Below are 16,675 nucleotides of genomic sequence, written 5' to 3'. Positions count from 1 at the left end.
AGAATTTCACTTTCTTTCAGTTTTAGTTTGGAGTTTGAGTTTAAATTTTTTCCCATTATCTCATTCTACTAGCACTACCATGTCAATGGTAAGAGAGAGCAGTTGATACAATTTATTTTAATATAATTTAAAGATTATTAGAGCTGCCACTCAGTACTAATTTAAAAACATCTTTTTGTCTTGTTATGCAAGTTGACATATATGTCATGATATGTAAAAGAATAAAATGAAGGGTTAAAAATATACACTTGGGAAAACATCTTTAAAATTCCAAAAAGAAACATTTTTTTCCAAAAATAATTTTTCCCTTCCTCCAAACAATCTTTATAAAAAAAATACTCATGTCACTAAAACACATCCCTTTTATATAAATGCTTTCATAGATATTTTGCAACCAGCTCTATTGGGTTTTTTTTTCCTTTTTTTTTTTTTTTTGATTAATTTTCTTCTCAGAATTGAGGTGTGCATTTCCCAGGCCAGGGAGGAGCTGCAGCACAGGGAGGTGCATACAGGCAATCTGGTACCTGCTCCTGCACAGCTGGGAGATGGGCACAAGTGTGGGGTGCAGCTCAGACAGGGAAGCAATTGGGGTGCAGCTCTTCCCACAGCACCTCTGAAACAGCTCAAGGACCTTTTCTGTCTGGAGCATTCTCCTTGTCCTGCTGCAGGGAGGGACAGGCAGCACTGGGGTGCCAGAGGTGTTTGTGGAGGGGATGGAAGGGAAGGAAGGGAAGGAAGGAAGGGAAGGAAGGAAGGGAAGGAAGGGAAGGAAGGGAAGGAAGGGAAGGAAGGGAAGGAAGGGAAGGAAGGGAAGGAAGGGAAGGAAGGAAGGAAGGAAGGAAGGAAGGAAGGAAGGAAGGAAGGAAGGAAGGAAGGAAGGAAGGAAGGAAGGAAGGAAGGAAGGAAGGAAGGAAGGAAGGAAGGAAGGAAGGAAGGAAGGAAGGAAGGAAGGAAGGAAGGAAGGAAGGAAGGAAGGAAGGAAGGAAGGAAGGAAGGAAGGAAGGAAGGAAGGAAGGAAGGAAGGAAGGAAGGAAGGAAGGAAGGAAGGACTGTCAGAGCCCTGCTGTGAGAGCCAGGGGCAATCACCTGGCTCAGGACAATGCTGCTGGTGACCTGAGCAGCTCCTGGGGCTGTGGGGACCTGTCTGCCCCACAGTGACAGCAGCTGCACTGATGGGGACACACAGCTCTGTGTTTGAGCAGTCTCTGACCATACCTGGGTCCCAGGCATGGCAGACAGGGGTTGAGGCACAGACCAAAGCTCCCACAGATCAGCTCAGGGTCCAATCCAGCTGTCTCCACCCTGTTTGGGAAGGAACAAGGACATTCTGCTTGTCTGTGAGGGAAAGCACCTGTTCCTTTTTCTCATAGGGCTCAAGTGCCTTGCACAAGCCACAGAGCTGTTGCCTGCAGAGTGTAACACACAAAGCTCAGATAAATGGACCCTGGTCCCAGGAGGAGGAGGAGGTGTCCCTGCTGTGTTGCTCTGGCTCACTGGATGACTTCTTGGTGTAGATCTCAACTGGTGATGATCATGCAAAGCTTGTTGCAGAGACTGACAGTGATAGGGAACCAACTCCTTCTAAACAACATTTTCTGCTCTCCTTCCCTCTCAGTTTGTTAAGTAACCAGTGGGGAACAGTCTCCTCTTGCCTGGAGACTAAGGGTGCTGGAAACACAGGTGCTGAGGTGACCACTGCCCCAGCCAGCAAGGGTGTGTTAGGAAAATGCAAACTCTCCATATGAACTGAAAGCCTTCAGTTGTGGTGGACATGGGCTGGTGGGTGCAATCACAGGGACACTGCTGGGATCTTGTGTGAATGCAAGTGAACAAAAAGTTCTCTCTTGTGCAAGGAGTACCACTGTTCAGAGAGGCTTAGGTAGTCAGACTTTCCATATGGAGACAGACCTATCATCCTACAGGGAAGATTAAGATTGCAGGTACAGAGATGAGAAGTGGGAGTCCCCTGAGCAAAGTCTCTGCAGCTGCCTCTTCAGCAATGAAGAAAAAGAATTCACTGGTAAAGCTCTTGTACCTTTCAAATCACGTTACAAAACTGGTTCCAGGCTGGTTGAAGCCTCTGGAGAGGTTACAAACAGGTGGTGGTGCCTGTGAGCTTGGTACTGTCCTGCCTCTTGCTTCACATGGTCACTGAGAAGGGAGCACAGCTCATCTCCGCGATGTCCGGCCAGCGCGGGCAGTGCCCTGCAAGAGACAAACCCAGCTCCCACACTGCCCACAGCTGCTCTGGGCCATTGCAAGATTGCTGTTGCCCTTGGCAACCATCCCAAATCCCACCAGGACCACAGTCCTTTGGGTGGCAGAGCAGCAAACACTCCAGCAGTAAAGCTGTAGTAAAGCTGCAGTAGTAGAGCTGCCAGCTGAAGCAGGGACTCTGCCTTTGTCTCTCCAAAGGTTTTTTCCATCCCTGATTGATTCATGTACAAGGATGACTAGATGCAGTACCACTTGGCTATCTGAGAATATTCTTAGCCATAAAGCTTGCTGAAACAAGTTTCTAACACAAAATACATCAGCCACTCCCCCCCTGGCAAGTGCTAACTTCAGACTTGATTTCTCCCACAAGAGTGGAGACTTCTTGGACAACTCCAAGTTGTCTGGGAGGTCAGTTCAGATATTGGCTTCTTGCCCTGTAACTCCCTTTCCTCACATACCTGCTCCTCTCCTTGGAGCCCTGCTGGTGCAGGGGAGTTGGATTCAGGGTCCTGCAGCTCCACCTTGGTTGTCCTTTTGCCCAGAGTGTCAGCCTGGAGGAGGTACTCAGAAGAGCCATACTGCTTCCTTCTGGAACTGGACACAAAATCCTTGCTTTCATCCTGTGCAAAGGAAAATAAAAAGGATTGGGATCCAGGGTCTGTGAAGGAACTGGAACAGCACTGGGGTCCTAGTGCCAGGTTTGCAGTGTAAGGTGTGGGTTTGAGTCCTTTTAGCGAGGAGGGACTTAAACCACCAGGCCAGCTCTGCCATGGCCTTATTTATGTGCTATTTCATAAAGATCTTTTCTCAAGAACCAGTAATTTTAACCCAAGTTAGGGGTGCATGGTCACAAAACAGCACAGATCCATTTGACAAAATTACTGAGGTCCCTGGAAAGGTTCATTCTGTTTTCTCTCTCCTGTCCAGTTATGGAGGGGAGTGATGGAGAGGGGCTTTGGTGAGAGCCTGGCACCCAGCCAGGGTCAACCCACTAGAGATGCCCTGTGCATTAGTCCCAAAGCAGGGGAGAGAAGGGTCAGAAACATCCCTGGACACTGCCTGGGAGACTCTTCCAGCAGATGCACTTCTACCATCAGGGAAGTGATGATGGCTTCCCTTGAAGACAAGCCTACCTTTAGAATTTTGCCAATTTATGCAGCAGACAGCCCAGCTCCAGTGATTAATGTCAGAGGCATAAGAAAACCATGCATTCATCTGACATTGCTGCTGCTCATCTGCTCCCTGCCTCCAGCACATTTGCACTAATTTTCATCAAACATCACACCAGAGGAATACAGACTCCACTCTGTGAAACATGAAGCCCAAACTCAGTGGCTGCTCCAGGTCCTGCATTGCCTCAGGTCCTCAGGGAGCTGGAGAAGGTTGGCTGCCAGCAGCAGAGGGAGCTGCCAGCAGCAGAGGGAGCTGCTCCCCAGGCTGCAGCACCCACTCATCCATCAGCACCTCCTGCTCCCTGGGGCTCCAAAGAGTCAATACCTCCTGTAGCTGCATAAGAGACATTTGCCCAAATCAGCAATACACAGAGGGAAGGTTGCAATGGAAGAGAGGAAGGCAGATTTTGGCACAAACAGCACAGATCTCATGTTTCCCACGTAAGATTCTCAAGGCAATGTCAGACTGTGGATAGTGGAGCTGGAAAGAGGTGACAGTGATACCTCATAGGACAGCTCAGGGTCCAGCCTTCTGCCAGAGAAAAAGCCACATCTTGAACTGAAACACAAATCCCAGCAGAAAAAAGCTGCTGTGACAGGAGGCATATGACAAACCTGAAGATACCCCTCAAAGGGCTTTTTTCCAAGGCCACATGCAACATTTTAAGTTGCATACAATTTGCTGTATCTAGTCCAATTGAGTATCTGCAGTCTTTCAGGTTAACTTCACACTCCTCATTTACAAAGAGTACACAATCCATGACCAAGAGGTTTGTGACTGTGTGGTGCCAAGGGTGATTTTATTGCAGAGTCTGACACAGAGAGAGATCCTGAGCTCAGTTCTGTGTGAACCAACCACGTGGTTGCTCTCCTGACACAGGAAGGCTGGAACCCAGCTCATCCTGGATATACTTGGCTTGAGCAGGCAGAGACCAGGTTGCTCTGTCAGGTACACCTCAGCTGCTGTGAAGTACACAGCACAGCTGGCAAATGTATCTGACAGCAGCCTGGAGAGCACCTGCAGAGCTACACTCAGCCCTGGGTGGGCTGCCAGGGGGAAAACTGAAAAGAAATCCTTGAGTGCCCACTGCTTAGGGCTCTGCAACCAGCCACACATGAACTCAGTTGTAAATGAACTCAGTGAGTTGAAACTCCTGGGATAAAGGGCACCCAAGGAATGGATCTCCCATTTCCCAAGCACATGAATTGCTGTTCTGCAGAAGAACAACCTCAATTCTATCAGCTCTGCTTGGATTCGTGAATAAGCAGAACAGATTCCCTGTGACCCACCCTGGCCAGGGAGACAATGTATTCTCAGTTTCCAAATGTAGCTGGAAGGCCACCCTGTACTTTCTAACACCAGGCCAAAGACTCTCTGCAAAGCTATGTGTAAATTCTTCTGTGCTTCCCATAGCCAGAGAAGTGGAAGAGATTTGAAAATGCAAAACTCCTTGCCTACCTCCACCAGTTCATCTTTGTCAATGCCAAAGTCATTCAAACCCATCTCCTCTGCCACCAGCCCTGTCAGATTATCCAGCTTGCTTCCTCCTGCAGACTGGCAGCAGCAGGAGCTGCTCAGAAAAGTGCTGAATGAAGAGCAAGGCAGGAGCTGCAGCCAAACCAGTGTGGGCTTTAATGGCCAGAAGGGCCCGTGCTGCCAGTGAGTTCAGCTGAAATCTGCCAGAGCCTCAGCTCCAGGGGCAAGCCCATCCCAGCTGTGTCTGCAGGTGCCACTGCTCGGAGGGACTCCCCTCACTGGGACAGTCAGAGGAACAGGGAAAGAGCACAGCTGTGCTTGTGGCTCCTGCTCCTTGTCAGGTGCAACACTGACACAGAGCAAGGAGGGAGCAGCCTTGTGTCACCAACCAGCATCCACCTGTTATGGGGGTGCCCAGGCAGCATTTCCAGAGCAGAGCCTGGCTTCATGTGAGGAAACCGTGGAGCTCTATCCATCCCTACAGCTGCCATTAGAGCTACAACTCTGCCTCAGGCACAACTCCACTCAAATCTGCTCATTTCCATCATTTTTTCATTTCTACTCCCAATTTAAAGTGCTACATAAAGTCACTCTGAAAAGCATGCCACGTCCTACTTAAGCTGTGACTATATCTTCTCTGATGCTACTATGTGGTTACTCATATGGCATTACAAGACCCAAGCAGATGGATCTCATCTCAAGAAGGCTAAATCTGGTAATTCACACATGAGAAAGCTGTGGGTGCTGTGAATTGTGAATTCACTGAAGGAAGACAGCAGGAGCTGGGGAGAGGCAGCACTTAGGAAATAAGCTGTAAAATTTCAAATCATGCAGCCTACAAGGAACAGGCAACTTGGAAAACCTCATCAGCAGGAAGGGTGTTGAAGACAGGGTACTCACAGGGGGCGTGGTGCGCTGCCAGGCAGCAGCTGCTGCAGGGTCACTGGCACAGCTCCTGCGTGGCAGCAGCTCAGATGCACTTAAGTTACTTTTGGTCCTTCGGGACCCCAGCTCAGGGGCACTCCAAGAATTTGCTGTGGCACTTGTCCTTGAGGAAGTCTGCTCCAGGAAGTCTGGCTTTGAACTACTCCCTTCCCCTTCTAAAAGGTCCACTGAGGATCTACACAAGTTTGTGGCACTGAAAGTTGCACTTTTCTCCACTTTGGTTTGAGAGTCCTCCAGGGAATGCAGGCCTTGTCTTGTTCTCCAGGAACTTCTGACGGTGACGTGCTTGGGTTCGGATGAGCCTGCGTCTGACGAGCCGTGGCTCTTCCAGCTGATTGTCTCCAAAGGTGCCTCACTGTTCCTCTCTGTGAGTTCAGAAGTCTTTAGCATAATGCTGCTTCTCGAGACCACTGTTTCAGCTTTACTTCTCAGCACTGCCTCTCCACTCCTGTCTGTCTCAGATGACTTCAGAGTACTTCTATTAACTGACACCTCAAAGGGTGAAGGGACATTGTTTGTTATTGATGGTGAAGGCTCATTTGAAGCAACTCTGATGTTGCTGGTGGTAACGTGCCTTTCCTTTGCTGCTGTATCTGCAGAGGTCCTTGGAGCTGTTGGCTCAGAAGGAAAGATTGTGATGCTGCTTGTCATTTTATTTGTTACCATTTTAAAAGTAGACTTCTGTTTTTCTGACTCTGCCTCTGAAACAGTCCCTCCCATGATTGCCTTCATATCCTTCTCAACAATTGCAGGTTTAATGATGGCTTTTGATCTCAGAGCTTCTCTAGGGCTGAAGGATCTTCTGGATTTCAATTCTCCAGTGCTGGCATCTAATGGTTTTATGCACTTGGTAGAGTCTTCATCATTCACAGTTTTTTTGTCATTTTCAAAAAGTGAAGCTCTAAAAACTCCCCTAGAATTGGAGAACTGCTTGGAACTGACTTTCTTTCTTGTCTCAAAATCTGACTGAGTGGTTGGTTTTTTGCCTCTCCCTGATTCTTCATCTGAATTAATTTTTTCCTGGTTACTCTGTATGGTTTTGGAATCAGTTTTTAAACCCATATTTACATGATCTGCAGCTGAACTTGAAGATTGCTCCGGGCCTTCTTTATCAAGACCAGTGAGAAGCTGCAGAAGGTCCTCCTGACTCCTGGAGCGATGGGAACGCTTTGTCAGCATCGAAAGCTTCCCACTCTCAAGTGATGTGTCTGCAGCTTCTCTTTCCTGGGAGATCACTGCCCTTTTAGCCCTCCCCTCTGAGGGCTGTCTGTGGGATGCAGCAAAAGTGCTCGCTGCTTCCACTTTAGAGGCAGCAGAGTCTGAGGCTGACACGCTGGAGGACACGTGGTACCTGTAAGCTGAGGCTGTGCCATTGGAAGAGCTGTGGTTACCCCTGGTGAGCTGTGTGTCCCCCAGGCACTCACTGACTTCAGCCTGACTTGCCTTCAGCTTCTCAGACACAGAACCCGTCGATTCTCCTTTGCTTGACTTTTCATCCCGAGAGTCAGCACCGTTTTGGCAGCTCCCACGGAACACCTGGGATGGCTTTTCAGCCTTGGATCTCAGGCCTGTGTCACCAACAGCTTTGGAAGGTGCTTTCCAAGCCTTCTGCTCCTGTGCAGCAGGAGGATACCTGCTGAGGACAGACGGCTGCTCTTTGCACCTCTTCCCCTCGTTCTGCACGATGCAGCTTTCCTTCTGACCAGAACAAACAGTGGAAACCAAAGATTTCTCTTCCAGTCTTCTTGCATCTGTGACAGCAGTGTCTGAAAGGGCAGATGCAGCAGAAGCTTTCCCTGCTTTTCTGTTCATTAGGCTTGGACTGGGCACCCTCCTGGCACTGTAGCTGTCATTGCTGAGGGAGAAGTCTCTGTTCCGTGCTCTTTCCCGGCGCTGCTGTGGTGAGAGCTCCCTTGGCTTGTGCTTAGCAGCTGCCAAATCAGTCATGACACCTCTGTATTTGGGTCTGTCATGCTTTCCCCTGCTAGAAAAGCTTGTATCTTCATTTTCAACTTCTCCATTCTCCAGCTCTTTCTGTTTCTTTATTTGCATTTTTATTTCTTCTAGCTGACCTGTTAAGAGTTTGTTTTTATTCTGCTCACTCAAGTAACTGTCTTCCAGATCATTATTTTTGGCTCTCACTTTTTTAAGTTCTTCTTCTAAAGATTCAAAATGTTTGATCTGAATTTTAAGTTTCTCAATTTCTTGAGTGAGATCTTTCACTTTGTTGTCTTCCTGGTTTTTATTCTTTTGGTTTTCTGATTTATTCCTGGTTTCATTTTCTACGTGTTTCAGGTAATCCACACTTCCCTTCCTCCTGGTCTCCTTAGAAGGCAGTGCAGAAGTCAAGTCATCTTCAATTCTCATATCATTTCTGTCCAGGAGGTTGTTGGATGACCTTTCTAGCAAGTTGGACGCATTTCTAGTTTGATCTGCCCTATTTAGTTTATTGTTTTGTTCTAGTTTCTGCGTTAGCTCCTGGATTATTTTTTCATTTTGCTTTTCTCTTTCGTTAAAATGTTTTCTTTCCGTGATAAAGCTCAGGGCTAAGGATTTCAGCTTTTCTAGCTCAGCTGTTAAGGTCTGCTCAGTTTTATCCAGCCTGTCCTCAGATGATTCCAGTTCTTTCACTTTCACTCTAAGTATTTCTAATTCTGTAGATATCTTTTTGGTCAAGTTCTTTTCTTCATTGAGGCTAAGACACAGCTGTGTACAGTCGTTCTTGCTCCTGCTGAAGGCCTCCTCCAGCTTCTCCAGCTCTGCCATTCTCTTCTGAAGGAGTTCAATTTCTGACTTCAGATCTCGAGTGAGGCTCTCCTCCTCTTCAAGCTTTTCTTTCATTAATCTGCAAAGCTCTTCAGCCTTCCTAATTTCTTCATCCTTGCCTTCAATCTTCAGCACTCTTTTCCTCAGGGCTTCAATGTCAGCCAGCATGCTGGAGTTGCTGCCTTCTGCCTGGATAACTTTGTCCTGGAGGTCAAGCAGTTCATCCTCTGCTTTCTGCAGATTTTTAGTTGCTTCCTCCAGTTCATCGAGGCGGCGACTGAGGCTCTGCAGTTTGAAACGTAGGTGCCGATTTGAGGTTTCCTTGTACCCTGTACATTCTGCCATGATTCTTTTATTCCTTTTAGAACAAAGCTTTTCTTAGGCTGGGTGAATGGTATACACCTTGTGTACTTCCAGTATTGTTATTGTTCCTTGGAGTGGAGGCAATCTCACCCTGAAAGAAAAAATGCACAAAATCAATATAAGAGCTCAGAATAGAAATATATTCACAGTTTAAGTTAGGCTCTCAATGCTTATATAAATAACTTTTTAATTAAACACATTTCTGAGTACTAAATTAGGTGAAATGAAATTGCAGAGAAGAGCCACAGTCCATTTACTTTGGTTATACAGGGTTTCCAAAACCAGCCTGTTCCCCATGGCTAAGGGCAGGAAGTGTTCTCCTCTGCTGGTCTGCCCAGGTGGTTTGTGCACCACCAGTGGAGCCTCAGCCAGGGCTCCACAGCCAGGGCAGCTGCTCATGTGTGAGGCCCCAGGCTGTAGAGGGTCACACTCACACAGGATCCAGGTCCCTGTGCACAGACATGCCCATGCAGCAGACATCTCTCTTCCCAGCACTGCACCTCTCTCCTGAAGATACCTTGGTGATGAAGATTCAGGAGCCAGGAACAGAATCAGAAAAAGGCAAACCCCAGCCATAACTGAGGATGGGGCAGGCCCCCTGTGCTAGCTGGCAGATGGAGGGGACTGGGAGGTGCTGCCATTTGACACTGCCAGTGTTTCTCCAGCATCTCAGGCTGCTCAGCAGAAATCTTCACCTGGGCTGTAGTCACATCCCAAGGACACTCTACCAGTGGAGTTTCAAGTTTCTCCCTCCCATCTCCAAAGCTGTGGTGGCCCTTGGCTGCCTCCCACTCACCCACCCAGGAGATGAGCAGTTGCTTGTGCCTCTCCTTGCTGCTGCTGACATGAGCAGCAATTGGAACACATCAGCACACTGACACACTCAGTGTGAACTATTCCCAGAGCTGGCAGGGTGCTTTTTAAACAACCCCCCTGTGCTTTGAGGGAGGAGCAGGAAAGGGCCCCTGGAGGATCTGAAATCCTCCTCTGGCACTCAGCATTAGCACTGTTTGGGCCTGAAGCACGGCCCAGAGCACGAGAGGGCTACTGCAAACCTGAGTGCAGGCAGGATGACTGCAGCTCTGATCTGCAGCCTTGCTCTGGCAATCTGTCTTGGAACAGGACTTGACCTCCAGAATTTTTGTGGACCTCTCTGCAGAGGAAACACGCAGGAGTTTCCTATTGCAAAGTGTCAAGCAGTGATGAGCAGGATGTGGGGAGGAGGCAGTGCCAGGAAGGGAGGCAGCAGCCCCTGACCCACAGCCTTGGGCTGGAGGTGATCATCTCCAGGCAGGCAGGGCGCCCAGGCTGTACCCACCATGGGACCCATCTCCTGCAGGACCACTGGGGGATTCGTGGGGCAATCACCATCCCACATGGTTGGGTTCAGGCTCTTCAGCCCCTGAAGGGAGCACTGCAAGCAGCACCAGGAGAGGAACCTTGGTGTCCTGAGCACAGCTTGGCCACGTGCCTGTCCCCTCCCTTACCACCATGGCCATGTCCTGCTCCTGCACCAGCTTCCCTCATGCTGTCCCCACACCACTGAGGCCACTGCAGCTGCCTGCAGGCAGGAAAGGCTGCTCAGCCCCCAGCAGAACCCCAGCAATGGCACTGGACCAGCACAGGAAAGGCCACAGCGAGCAGACTCCAGTCTGAAAACAAAAGCCTGTCCCTGCCAGGCCAGGAGCTGGGAGTTAATGGTTAACCCAGCAGCAGCTGGGCTGCAGGTGAGAGCAGCCTCCTCCCCAGCCAGCCAGAGCACCACGAAGGCAGAAATGCACAGGGCTGGGGGCTGCTGCTGGATGTGGCACTGCTCTAACACTGCACACAGGGTCCTCACAGCCTGGGGGACATCACAGAGGGATTCAGAGCTGTACCAGAGATGGCTCTGGAATGCCCCAGAACCTCCCCAGCTGACATGATTTACTGCCAGAGAGGAAAGAGGCTCAATCTAATTAGTTTAATAAGGAGAAGGAGATGTAAAGCAACATCTTCTACAAACAATAAGATCTACAAACAAAAGGATCTACAAGAAGTCTCCTAGCTGGAGGCCCTTTAACTTCCTGCCATAGCCTGAAGTAACCTCAGTGCTGGGAGACAAAACCAGACCAAATCAGTATCACAAAGTGTACATGGATAAGATTGAGGGGAATTGGCCAATATAAAATATTATCATAGGTAGTGACTGCTTTGAAGTCGTGATTTGAGTTAGGGCTTGGACCAGAGAACTCAAGGGGACTTCCAACCTAAATGGCTCTGGCTGTTTGTGACTGTTCTTCCCCAGTCTGTCAATGATATTAAAGTGTCAGAGCAAATGGTACAGGATTCAAACACTGGGACTATTACTAATGCTAATTAATATTGTTGGTGGATATTTAAACAGGAGCTGTTAAATAAATGTGATAAAGCTTGTAAATGTACTGAACAATCTGATATGGATGTATGGACTTATATTTTTCTCAGCCTACCTTTATCTTACAATTTTGGGGAAAAAAACCCCATCAAATATCCAAACCAACAAAAAACCAAAACAAAGCCCCAAAAACCAACCAAACAAGAAAAATCCCACCCCAAACAATTGAAAATCCATACACAAACAAAAACCCACAAACAACAACAAAAAATCCCACCCAAAACTAAACAAATAAAAACCCCAACCAAAACAAAAAAACCACAGGAAGAAAAGAAGATGATAACTTTCATGAACAGCAAGTAAACTGGGGCAGTGGCAAATGTAGTAAGGGGGAGTTCAGTTTAACAGAATATTATTCAGTCAGCAATAAAATCAGATTAAAGACTCTGGCAGGCTGTATTCCTGGACACATGAAAAGCCCAATGGTCACAGAGCAGCTGATGTACTCCTGCAGCTCAGGACAGCTCCTCTTGGCTGTAGCAGAGGAAATGCTGAACAGAAATACTCCTACAACCATAGGGATGATATTATTTTGTATGTGGTATTGGACTGTATATTTACACGCCCAAGACTGATGCATCTCACTTTGCTCAGCTCTAAAGTCTTCTAGATTCAAAGAGACAAAGATGCTCAGCCTTCTTCACCTGACCCTGCCAGGGAAACAGGACTTTCCACAGGAGGAGAGCTCTTCTCCCACTGACAGCAAAGGGAGCCCAGGTATCTGGATGGCAGCTGTACCCCCAGCAATGATGCCACTCTGTCCCCAGGGCCATGCATCAAGAACATGAACTGAAAGCTAGGATGGTTTTTGAAGAGCTCAGAAAAGCAATCAGGTGTGCTTTGTGACTCTTTAAATACTTAAAGAGCTGATTTTGCCTCAGCAACAAGGGCAGTCCTGCATTAAGCCAAGAGGCACAATAGCATCCCTTTGGATTTGAGTTCTGAAAGAACATTCTTCAAATGAGACATGTAGGAAGCCTGGGGAGCCTTCAACTACCTGTTACTCAAATAAAATATCAAGGCAAAATATGTGGCCAGTACAGGGAAAAAACATTGTGTCTGATCTAAAGGTTCTTTACTAGAGCACATGGAGTCAAACCCCAATTTCACACATTTTAACCAATTCAAAGCAGTGCTGCAATACCAAACACTGCAGTGATTTACCAGGACTCTCTATTTAAATGACTCATTCTGATTCTACTTTCCCCCACAGATTTATCATTGGGTTTCTGATCTTCTCAACAAGTGTGCATATCTCCTAACTACATTCATATTCAGCATTATCAATTGCCTGCTCCCACAGTTTAAGGCAGGCTGCCTTTGAGGGCTCTTCTGACTCTGCCTGGTTTTGGCTACACCATCCTGTTAAACAGCTGTGAGAATTCAGGGCTCAAGACATTTTTTAGAGTCATAACTCTCAATTACCCTTCATGTTCTTAAATTTGATTTTTTCCTGCACGCTCACTTTTGCTCATTATCTACTATTTATGAAACTGTTTCTTTAGCAGAATCCTTGGATTTAACTTACCCTGGAATAACTTTCTGTTGCCTGCACAAAACACATACAGTCAGTTCACAGCTGTGAACAGAGGGAAAAAACCTCCAGCTACAAACATTTGTGTTGGCTAAACACTTTATGAATTGGGAGAACTTAAGAATCATCTATTTCAGGAACAACAATTAAATGACTGCTACCTGAGACCTACTCACATCACCTCTGCCAGAGTTCCTTTGGCCCACAGTGCTGTTCCTGTCCAGATGTAAGAATCATCTCACCCTACACATCCTGTTCCTTGCTCTGATCTGCTTGTTGGGATGAGTCCCACAGGCACCCACTGCTCCTGATTTCAGGATGTCCCCAAAACACTCATCTGGGACAATAACTGTTGGAACAGGCTCCTGCTGTGCCCTCTGTAATGCCAAGACAGAAATGCAGCCAGCTGCCACACGTCTGCTGAGCACCAGGAGACACTGACATCTCTCACAAGCACATTGTGCATTTAATCTTTGGGGTTTTTTAATCTTCTTGCTTGCACTTTTATACTGATAATGCAAGATCCCTCACTGTGGTTGTGTGAGCCTGAGCTGCCAGTGCTGGCACTGCTGCTGTGTCACAGCACCCACACATGATACATTTGGGTTTGCCCAATCCTACAGATGAATGAGAATTATTAATGCCTCAGTCTGCAATCTCTTTTTACTAATTGATTTGTTTGCTCTTGAATTGCCAGGGTTTCCCATAGACTCTGGAGAGCAGCACTCATCAAAGGCAATAGAAAATCAATAGATGCAAGCCCAGCTATAATCAGAGAATAGAAAAGCAATTTGCCTCACTGGAGTGTGAGTCCTTGGGATCCTCTGTGCTGTGCAATCACACAGGCTGAGGTTGGCATTCCTTGGCTGACAGGTGGCCCAGATGAAGGTGAGGAGCAGAGCAGGGCTATTGTCCATGCCCCCTATGGGTGCAGCACATACCTGGTACTACTCCCTCCACTTCCCCAAGTGCTGGGGTGAACTTAGACCCTCCCTGTTCTATTTTCTGCTAAACTATTACTCAGAATATCCCTGCAAACTGTATTTTTGCATTGAACACAATGCCAGGAGTGTTAGGACACATCTGAGGAAAGGGAACCTTAGGCAATGCTTCCAGAACTATGAATTCAAATTCCATTAGGTGGCTGAAAGTCACTTCAGGCATGAGGACAGCTCTGTGGGTGCACATCAGCAAAGCCTGAGCAGTCCCCAGTGGCCAAGCAGCTCAGGGAGAAGCTGATGAAACTGTTCTAATTCATACTTTTCCACCTGAGGTGAGGTTAGATGTGTTGGCTGGATTCTGCCCCATGTGCACATACACCTGCAGTTTTAATTAAAAGGTTTCTGGTGTTGCATTTGCATGGAGGGGAGTGTGAACATGTCATGCTCACAGACAGCAATGCTGCTATGAATCGTGCTTGTATCACAGCTCAACATGGTGAGAGCATCACTGGGACTTCTCTTCCTTGGCCCAGGGTGAAATGGGCTGGGAGGAGCCCAGCATGTCATTCTTCATTTGTAAAGTACAATTTCTCTACCATCTATACAGAAAAAGGACATAGGTGTCTCAAATTGCAGCAAATGGCAATACTGCAGCCAGAGCCTTCAATCAGTTAAAAAGAGAAAGAGGAAAGTTTTTCTTAATAGGATTTTGCCTTTTGTGAGTTCTTCCCAGCACCTGGTTCTTGACTTGACACAATGACACCGTCATGAGAACAGGAGAAAAACACTCCAGAAAAGAAAAAGGGTCTAAAACAAGACAGACTGAACAAGAGCCAAAGTGCCCTGTGTGACATCAGCCCTGCATGCCACCTAACAAGCTCCTGGGACAGCTGAGGAGGCAGGGGATGCATCTGCTCACAGGGGAAGGGGACAGGGGCTCCCTGGCCCCACTAACACAAAGGCTAAGTGACTTTTGGGGATGCATGTATTTTGAGGGATGAGTTGTCTCAGAAATGGCTGCATCTCGTGGGAGAGGAAATTCTTAAAGTCAGAAAAAAACTCAGCAATCTGGAAGTGGATTGATTATATTGAAATATGAGACTAGAGATGTGAAATGATGAGACAGCAGTCAAAAAATAACCACAATGACCACAATCTTCAAGGAAACTCAAATTACGACACCAAAGAGCACCCACAGCAAAGTGAGACACTGCAGCAGGCTCTGCAGATGCCAGAGAGGATCTGGCACATCACTGAGTCACACTGACCCTAAATACAACACACTGTAATCACCCAGTGAACCCCTCAGCATTGCTCTTCCCCTTGCAATATAAAAGAAATGTCCCTATCTGGAGCTGGCAGGGCCAAAGCAAAGAAGCAGAGCATAAAGCCAAACAGGGCTGCTCACAGCAGATGCTCTGAGTAGCACTGGGGTTTGAGCAGTTGTGCTTTACCATGCACAGCAGAGATTTTGCTTTCCTCTCCAAAGCCACTCTCCTCCAGCTCCTCCTTGGAACCACTGCTTGATTCACACTGCAAGGGCTCACTGAGAGCAGGTCTGAGCATTTGCTGACCAGCTGCAGCATCCTCCTTTCATCAATCCAGAATTTCACAAGTGCCAAAGAGAGGGCTGCTAGTGGCACCCTTGTCCTGGCAGCTGCAAGGCAAGGAAGGTGTTTGCCATGCTCGGGAGCTCTTGCTCAGAAATGGATTGGTGCTTCCAAAGCCCCTGAGCATGCTACTCCCATGTGCCATCCTGCACTGGAATCAAAGCTGAGAAAGATGTTTTATTTCTTCCCATGCTGCCACTTGTACTGTCCTCAGAAGCAGATTTTACTGTCACATTTGATTTCACAAACACTATGCAGGCATCTCTTCAGCCAGTCACAAACTTGGCAGCATCCTGCAGATGGCATGGGAAAAGCAGCCCCAGCTCAGTGGTGCTTTTGTAATAATTACTGGACACAGAAGTCTCCCACCTCCTTCACCCTCCATCCCTCCCTCCCATCTCCATCAAACTAAGCTCTGAAAGCATTTCAGGGACCATGGCTCTCACCATCACTTCAGCCCTGAAATATGTGCTAGCATGAAGGTAGCTGAGCCACCCATGGGCTGGATGAAAGGCCCAGGGTAACTGAAGAGATTATGGGGAGATTCAGAGCAAGCAAGACCCAGAAAATTATTAGAAAAATGAGTGAAATGATATGCCAAAGACTATTGAATGTGAAGAACCCAAAGTTCTGTGACTCAGGACATCCCTGGAAGCAGACAATAGGGAAACACATCTTCATTATTTTCATGTTCCTCCCCATCATCTGGTTTGGGCTATGGGTACAGCTGAGGAGACAGGCACTTCTGCTGCACCTACAGTGCCTTCTCCTCTGTTCCTTTGCCTTTCTCCTGCACCACTGCATCTTTTGTGCTTCTCAAACTTCCATTATTCCCAGATATTTAGCATTTTTAGAGTAAAAGCTCTTCTCAGACTTCTCTTCCACATTGTCACTTGACTCTTGAACTTGCTCTTTTACCCTCTTCATCTGGCCACTATAAATCTTACCTTTCAAGCACAATGCTACTTCCTCCACTCTCCTCTGGAATGCTTGTGCTGAAAACTGGGCCAGTACCATCAATCCCAGTTCCTGCTGCTGTTTGCACTCCCTTGTTCCCTCCTGGTACCTTCTGCTTGTCTCTGTTTGGGCTCACTCTGTTCAGTGCCCTACTTCAGGGCACTGTAGCTGGTGGTACACTGGGGAACCTCTTGCTGCACCATGTTATGGAAGCTGGAAGCCCTCATGGGTTCATAAAGCAGCAATTAGACACATTGATGGAAGAAAAATCCCTCAAGGT

General features: G+C 47.5%; 1 protein-coding gene across 2 annotated transcripts in view; it reads right to left on the bottom strand.

Moving 5' to 3' along the window:
- Nucleotides 1-958: 958 nt before the first annotated feature.
- LUZP1 (leucine zipper protein 1) overlaps nt 959-16,675 on the bottom strand; it is a 28,606-nt gene continuing 12,889 nt past the window's right edge. For both annotated transcript variants that reach the window (XM_036397168.2, XM_036397170.2), the window contains exons 2-4: nt 5,767-9,031; nt 2,676-2,837; nt 959-2,205 (exon numbers count right to left, since the gene is read on the bottom strand). In XM_036397168.2, coding sequence (XP_036253061.1) covers nt 2,170-2,205; nt 2,676-2,837; nt 5,767-8,922 — 3,354 coding nt within the window. In that variant the 5' untranslated portion in view covers nt 8,923-9,031 and the 3' untranslated portion in view covers nt 959-2,169. The remainder of the gene's footprint in view (nt 2,206-2,675; nt 2,838-5,766; nt 9,032-16,675) is intronic.

The sequence above is a fragment of the Molothrus ater genome, chromosome 24 (genome assembly GCF_012460135.2).
Source record: "Molothrus ater isolate BHLD 08-10-18 breed brown headed cowbird chromosome 24, BPBGC_Mater_1.1, whole genome shotgun sequence".
Classification (NCBI taxonomy): Eukaryota; Metazoa; Chordata; class Aves; order Passeriformes; family Icteridae; genus Molothrus; species Molothrus ater.
The sequence above is the reverse complement of the archived record's forward strand: the minus strand, read 5'-3'. Positions and strand labels throughout refer to the sequence as shown.